At 44.8% G+C, this 8,129-nt stretch overlaps 1 protein-coding gene across 1 annotated transcript; it reads left to right on the top strand.

The window, feature by feature from the left end:
* Positions 1–8,129, top strand: TM4SF4 (transmembrane 4 L six family member 4). Its single transcript, XM_081911928.1, has 5 exons — positions 1–365; positions 1,420–1,509; positions 2,087–2,223; positions 3,728–3,914; positions 6,281–8,129. Exons 1-5 carry the CDS (start codon positions 195–197, stop codon positions 6,296–6,298), a joined length of 603 nt encoding a protein of 200 aa, XP_081768054.1. The 5' UTR covers positions 1–194; the 3' UTR covers positions 6,299–8,129.

The following is an 8,129-nucleotide window of genomic DNA, read 5'->3' as shown; positions in this document are numbered from 1 at the left end:
GATCAGAGCACGAGTTAGCTGGCAGACTGCAACCTCTGTGAAGGAGACCGTACCAAGTGGGAATTGGAGACACAAGCGGATTGGGTTAAAATAAACCAAGAAGTTTTTGTCTTTCAATACTAAAGGGATCCAGGGAAAGTTTTATTTCTTTGCTCATTCTTCCCTAGTGGTGCCTGCACTATAGTTTTGGAAACATGTGTTGTGGAGGGTGTGCAAAGTGCCTTGGAGGTACTCTCATTCCTCTGGCCGTGCTATGTACCCTTGCTAATATTTTGTTGTTTTTCCCCGGAGGAGAGGTCGAAACCAGTGACCATATTTCAGATGAAGTTTGGTACTTTGGAGGGATCTTGGGTTCTGGTGTACTGGTGAGTAGGACAACGCATTATGTTCTTCTCCTTTTTATTATTGCCTTGAGCTTTACAGTGAGCAGAAATCCGACTACACTATGGGTGTGGTGGACAGTCTGTGTTGGAAATTAGATTGCCAATGCGTTGAGTAGGCAAGCTGGAAATTCAAAGAGATTAACTTGAAAACTAATTGAATAGTCTATTACGAAAGTAGACCACTTGCCTATTATGTTAAAAACAAGACAGACATGTACTGCTGAGTTGCCTCTGATAAGTCCATAAGCATTGCTCTGCGAGATTAGACCAGTGTTTCGATTGATTGATTGATTGATTGATTGATATTGATTGATTGAAAGCTTTTATATGTTAATATTTTAAAGATCTTTCTAAGTGATGGAAAACATAAAAAATAATAAGCAATATCATTAAAAGAAATGATACAAAATAAAACCAGTAAAACAGTAGTGTAACAGCACATGAAAATAAATAAAAGCAAGAAATTGGGGTATTCAAATGCAAATATCAGGGTCCGATCTTATGGGTCAGGCAAAAATATATGTCTTTCCTAGGGGTTTGAAGCAACGAATGGTTGTTTCTTTGTCTATGGCAGAGGGAAGGGCATTCCATAGTACAGGGACAATGACAGAAAATGCCTGTTTTTGGGTCACCACCCTACAATATTCTTGGGCACAGAGTTGAATATCCTGAGACAGTCTTTCAGGTGACCTGGTCTTACATTCCTACCAGTACAGCATTACTTAGTTTACAGCAATAGCCAATACAGCTGAGGTTTCTTAATTAAAATTACTTCTTTGGGTGCTGAGACATTTGCAGCCGAGCTTTGTATCTTGTAAAATTTGGAAGTAAGTCCCAGTGCATTCCACGGCACCGATACCTAAATGAAATTTGGTGAGGATTCCATTGTTGTGCTACAGTGATCCTGCTGCTTCCTCTGAGAGTAGACCTGCCAGATGCAAACGCTGGGTCTGGAAAAAGACGGTAGACATTTTAGAAGAAATACAGTGATCTTAGGAACGACCGAGCCTCAAAGTGCATTTTCTGTTGTCATCAGATGGTATTTCCTGCTTTAGTCTTCCTGGGTCTTAAGAATAACGATTGCTGCGGGTGCTGTGGTAATGAAGGTTGTGGAAAGAGGTTTGCGGTAAGTATAAAAGCAAGGCCCTCCAACATCTCACTGTCATTCCTCACCCCACCCCTAGCATTTGCCTCCTGAGACGGCTGCCTTACTCTTATCTAATGATAGGGCTGGCCCTTAACATCACCGAAGCAGCTCTCTCAAGGCCAAAGGGTTGAGAACCTCACTTGTGGCTTCTGCCAGCGTAGGATTCGCAAGGGGCAGAAGCTGGTCTGGTGAGGTGGAGACACACAGCAAGAGGACTGGCACAAATGCCACTTACTGAGGGGGTGAGGGGAGCAGGGGTAAGATCTGGGTTGTGCATGTGCACAGGTGGTGCCACTCCTTTCGTTCCGCTCGCACAGTCCTGGCCTCGACACCATTTATCTCCTGATAAGCAGGAAAGACGTTGGTGTTCCTGGCGCCAGGAGGTTGGTGCTGGAGCCACTCCTGCCCACAGGATCAGGAGAAGTCTGTGGATTTGGATAAGGTGACTCTCTGATGCACTTCCCTGTGCGCCATCTGTGAGTCATCGAAACTGCAAACATGCCAGATGGATTTTTAGGATGGACTTTGGCTTTGACCTTTTGCTCGTTCTTGACAGATGTTTACTTCTGTAATATTTGCGGCAGTTGGAGTTGTGGGGGCTGGATACAGCTTTGTTGTGTCGGCTGTCGCCATGAACAGAGGCCCTAAGTGTCAGGTAGCAAACAGCACCTGGATGTATCCCTTTGAAAACGGGTAAGATTTTTTTTTCAACCTCTGGATAGATTCTCCATCTCTACTGGAAGGGTTCTTGCTTTCTCGTCTTGATCTATAAATCCTGCAGCAAAGTGCTTACCAAATATTATGAGCCACTGGATGGCCTCCAACCACCAGTGTTTCAAAGAGCAACTTGTAAGGCTGAGCAATCACATTTCTGACTGGCGGTAGGAGTTTTCCTCATAGTCTGGGTGGACAGAGTCAGCAGAGCCTTTTCAGTGGTGGCACTCAAGATTATGAAATGCCTTCACTTCTCCCCACACCAGTTAGTTACTAAAGACTATTTTATTCCACCTGGCTTGTAGTTTAAGAAGCAGACAATGGGCGGCATCCATAAAATGCTTCCACTAGATGTTTACTTGCACAATGCAACTTCTCCTCTCCTGTCCCCATGTGCCCTCTTTCCCCTCTCCCCATAAGTCTGCTCCAGAAGGTTGAGGAACAGATTAAAAGGGCACTTGAGGAGAGGAAGGGAAATTCTGTTATGTAGCAGGGCTACTTTGTTAGATGCCACCCAATGCTTTTAATCATTTTTAGAGAGCAAAACCTGTGTCTCTTCCATCCTTGTTTCATAAATTGTAGTGTTTGAAGTTGTAAGGCACCTTGAGTGGCGTTTTTACAGTGCAAGGCTGAAACGAGCCATTCCTACAGGTGGCAAGAAGTTCCAGAGGAGCAGTGCTTACCCAGCTTTGGATACCTATGAGAGGAAATCACTGGAGCATTACTCCCAATTAATATATATATTGTTTTCATTTACAAGTGTACTGCTTGAGTATAAGGTTGAGGCACAGCTTAAACAGTCAAAGTTCACTGCTCCCATGTCAGAGAGAGACAGCCAGCACCCAAAATCCTTCCAGAATCCAGAACTCACTTATTTGTGTGTGTCTCAGTCTCCGTTAGAAGTGCAACCTGCCTCTTATTTCCTTTAACCTACCTGAGACACATGACACACCACTGAATATTACAGGATAACAATTTGCTTGCATTTTAATGAGAAACTACTTAATTTCGCATTTCCTGAAACAATATGCAAACTAAAGCAGCTATCCTTTAAAATTTGCACTTCTCTCTCTCTTTTTGCAGCACACTTCTCCAAGGCAAACAATGTGTACAAAAATACATATCTTACAGGGAAGTGTGCATAAAAAGCATACATGCTTGAAAATAGCATATAGGAATGCATTATGGTACGGAAAGTGTATTGCCAAAATGTGTATATTAGGAGAAACTGAACAAAGATGTGTTTATCGGGGAAAATTTGCACTGAAACGCAGGAGTTTCATGAGGATTAAGAAAAAAATGCTGCAGAAATGTGGAGTGCTGAATTAAAGATTGACTGGGGGGGTGGGGAATATGAGAAACTGACAGTTAAATTGAGAGGTTTGTCCATTTCTGAAAGTGCTGGCCAGGTGTTCCCTCACAATGATAGCCTTACTGACAGAAATATAATAGAAAATCAATAAAACTTCTTTTTCGGGCACAGGGAGTATCTGACGGACCATAAGTTATGGGAAGACTGCACATTTCCAGAGTCCATCGTGCCCTGGAACTTGACTCTGTTCTCTCTACTGCTGATAATGAGTGGAGCTCAACTGGTGCTGTGTGGCATCCAAGTTATCAACGGACTCCTCGGAACGCTGTGCGGGGACTGTAAATGCGGATGCTGTGGGGTAAGATGCTTTCGTTGGTAGCAACATGTATGAGCATTCCCGGTTCCGTTCCCCCTTTGCCAATTGGGTTGTTAACCAGCTGCTTACAGTCAAGGCCAGCCTAAGACATTTTGCTGCCCGAGGCAAAGTAGACATACTGAAGCTGACCCAAGCAACCATTTGACCTTACTTCGCACTTCCCCCGCGGTAGGGAAACTCTAGCTTGCAGGCCAATCTTGACCCACACGGATCCCAGTTTCACCTGCAGTGCCTCCCCCCCTTCAAAACATCACCCACTTGTCAATCAGCTGGCATCACTCTGAATGGTGAGAGTCAAGGAGCAGAGGATGAGATTCAATTCTTAAGTTGTGCATGCCAGTTCCTCACAGGGAATTGACTCATGCAGCCAAGGCACCAGGATTTAACTCTCCCCCCCCCCCCGCCCCGCCACTTAACAGCTGATGAATAGGGGGATTAAATCCTGCTTCCTGGTTGAGGTGGTGGTGGTTTACATCCTGCTCAGTCCAACTAGGATTTAGTGAAATCCTTTTCCTGGAGCAGGACGTTGTTTAATTCAGAGCCCATGATAAAACAATTTTCCTTCCTCCATTTTAGTGACATGTGATTGATGGCCTTGCAAAACTGTCAATATGGCCCACAAGGGTTAAAATATGGCCCGTGGAGCAAAAAAAAAGGGGGGTTCCCCACCCCTTTCTACTAATGATAGAGCCGGCCCTACCTATGGTGTTTGTTAGTATTAACCATGCATTTTCCAATACAAAGAAATGCACAAAATGTTCCCCATAGCCTTGAAATTGCAAGGAAGGAGGGGATGAACAAGCTGTTCTCTAATTCCCAGCATACTGTGGACCTTTATATGGGAAGTAGACTTTTCCGTCATTTAACAATTGGAGGGGGTATTGTCCATGTAGTCCAACCCCTTGTTTGATGGAGAAAACCCAGAGCTAGAGCCTCCCTAAGAAGCAATTGCCTGTCCTGTTCTTGAAGACCTCAAACAACCACCTTGCTAGGAAATTTGTTCCAATGTCACACGGCTCTTACCGTCGAGATGTTTCTCCCTTCATGAAGTCAATATGCATTCAGATGCATTCCATTAGATACACTGTATGCTTAAGATTTGGGCTGTGTATACATGGCTGGCTGGTTTAGGGGGAAACTCATCAAAATACAGAATTTTCATAAGGAACAACAACAAAAAAGATATGGAATAAATATGCACCAATGTCATGTGCACACCACTTTCCAAATCAGCTATGGGAGCATAGAGTAACCCCCCCCCCAAAAGCTTTAAATTAAAAAGCTATAAATTTAAGGCAACCTAGTATGAGAGCCCAAACTATGGACAAGCTGGGAGCTTCAGCTGATGGATTCTCATCCTGAGTAAACTTAGAAGTCATGGAATAAGAAGCGAGATCCTCTTATGGAGCAGTAAGTGGTTAAAGATCAAGAAACAGAGAGCAGGAACATATGGGATAGTTCTCCCAAAGGAGAGAAGTGAGAAGTGCGGTCCTCCAAGGATCAGTATTTGCAGCCATACTTTTCACCTTGTTTCTAAATGACTTGGTGCTAGGGGTGAGTATTGAGATGGCCCCTGTTTGCTAATGGCACTAAAGTGTCCCAAGGTGGTAAGGACTAAAAAGGGATCACAAGGAGCTCCAAAAGGATCTTTCTAAAACAGTTGAATAGGCATTAAAATAAACGTGTGGTTTAGTCTCACTGCAATCAAGTATAAGAGACACGGGTAGCGCTGTGGGTTAAACCACAGAGCGTAGGACTTGCCGATCAGAAGGTCAGCGGTTCGAATCCCTGCGACAGGGTGAGCTCCTGTTCCTCGGTCCCTGCTTCTGCCCAGCTAGCAGTTCAAAAGTATGTCAAAGTACAAGTAGATAAATAGGTACCGCTCTGGCGGGAAGGTAAACAGTGTTTCCGTGCGCTGCTCTGGTTCACCAGAAGCGGCTTAGTCATGCTGGCCACATGGCCCGGAAGCTGTACGCCGGCTCCCTCGGCCAATAAAGCAAGATGAGCACTGCAACCCCAGAGTGGGCCACGACTGGACCTAATGGTCAGGGGTCCCTTTCCCTTTACCTTTAAGCAAGTATAAAGTGTAAGCTGGGGAGGAATAGCAAATATGCACAAGCAGGTTTGTTGCAAACTCTCAACAGTCATTTAAACAAAAAACAGAACCCTGCCGGAAGACTTAACAGCATGGGAGCATAACTGGAGGCTGACTGAGAAGTGTCAAAATAAGGCTCCTCCTAGCTTTGCCAAATAGAGAATGAAAGATATGACCAAATATCATGATGATTAGCCTTTACACTTGTCAACCAGTGTATAAGAATTCATTTCCCTCTTATCTTTTCTTTTAGGGAGATGGAGCAGTTTAAATATACAGAGACTGCAGAAATCACCTCTTACAAGGCCGAAAATGCCCTACCAGACCTTGATATGATGGGCCAAATCAAGTCCGCACTAAGCGCATCTAGAATGAAGGGTGTTAGAAAGAGCCCTGACGGCATTTTCCCTTCACATTTCCCAATGAGTTTTGCAACTGTTTGGGCTATATAGCAGGGGTGAGAAGAAAATGTCCAGCCCAAGGACTTCGTTCCCTCTTGGCCAACCCTACCAAACCACACACACATGCATGCAGACACATCAGCTGTCCGCCCAACCCTATAAAGACATTTTAGCCCTTTTCAGGTCTCATTGCTGGACCCGTGGCAGAAATCTTCCTGGAGACTGCCGCTGGGGAAAGAGGTTTAATCTTTCCCAGCTGCCCCCAACTATGCCCTCCATACTGCAAGAAGGCTTTGTCCAAGCCTAATTGCAGTGAGGGAGAGGCAGTGGGAACGGGGGGTGCTGGGTGGGGTGCTTGTAAGAGCAGTGGTCTAATTAGGGTTGCTGTGTTTCATTAAAAAATGAAAAGCCAGCCAGTTGATTTTTGTCTACTTTGATACAACCCCAAAATTAGAATTTATGGCCTAGAAATGTTGGCAACCCAGAAGCATTTCCCTGCTCCTCTTTCTCCCCAGCTGGGGGAGTTACTTTTACGTGAATACTGACCTCCCTATCACCACTTATAATATAAATCTGGGATGGGGAACATTGTTCAGCCTGAGGGCCATGTTTTATTCTGTGTAACTTTGTGAGGGCCAAACGCCAGTGGGTTGAGGGCCAGAGACAAAAGTGGGTGGGGTCAAGAATGTAAATGCCGTCTTTGTACAGTTTCTACAGCCACCCCTCTGTTCTCCACTCAGGCGAGGAAGAGGCCTTGTCAAAGGTCCAGGGCACGTTCTAGCCAGGCACAAACAGTAAAGGAGGGTGTGAAGCTGGCCCAGTGAAGGTTGTGGCCTGCAGAGTCCCAAGGGCCAGAGAAAGAGGTCTGAAGGGTCATGTTTGCCTCCTAGGTCTGAGGTTTCCCACCTCTGCTATAATTATGCTGAGTCTTGTTTGCCATGTGGAAAGACGACAACCCCCATGCTTCCAGAAATGAAGCATAACTGTAGACTTCCTGACTGGACTTGGGGTGGCCAAGAGAGCCAATATTTGTATACACCACATCCCAATGAGGCTTTTGTGCTCTTGATTAATACACATCAGGAGAAGTTTAGCAGAGGCAGCTGTATTGCAGTGAGAAAAGCTGCTGCTGCTCCTTCTTTTGAACATGTCTGTTATAGGCACAGAACCTTCCTTTGAATTGATTTTTTGCTCATAAGGGTTGCCAGATAATTTCTGGGCTTGCTCCTGTGCTTCTAAAAGCAGCGTTGCAAAGAACTTCTAGAAATAGCACAGGGATTGGAAAGCTATGGTCCTTTGTTGTCTTCCCTGGCCATGGTCCATGCTGCCAGAAGTTGATGGGAGTTGCGGACCAGCAACATCTGGAGGGTCATAGGTTCCCCAATCCTAAAGCAGAGGTCTTCTTTGGCATGAGGGTTTAAGTGCTGAAGGAAAGCTTCAGCTTTCTGCATCTTTGAAGACACGGGAGCAAAACTACGGGGGAAAGCTGTCAGCTCTGGCCAAACATATTTGTGAGCTTCTGTTGATTATTAGCAGCTAATACAAATTCTGGTGTTATTTTAATGATTGCCCCCGATTTATTTTATGCTCATGGAATTACAATTCTGTGACACAAATATTTCACTGTATATATTAAGACCTTTGTGCTGGGGTGGGGTTGTCTGCATGATATGCAAATAATTAAAGTGTTTTTCAATTTTC

The sequence above is a fragment of the Podarcis melisellensis genome (genome assembly GCF_964234715.1).
Source record: "Podarcis melisellensis genome assembly, chromosome: 5".
NCBI classification, from domain to species: Eukaryota; Metazoa; Chordata; class Lepidosauria; order Squamata; family Lacertidae; genus Podarcis; species Podarcis melisellensis.
Note: the sequence above shows the minus strand (reverse complement) of the source record. Positions and strands in the feature narration are given on the sequence as shown.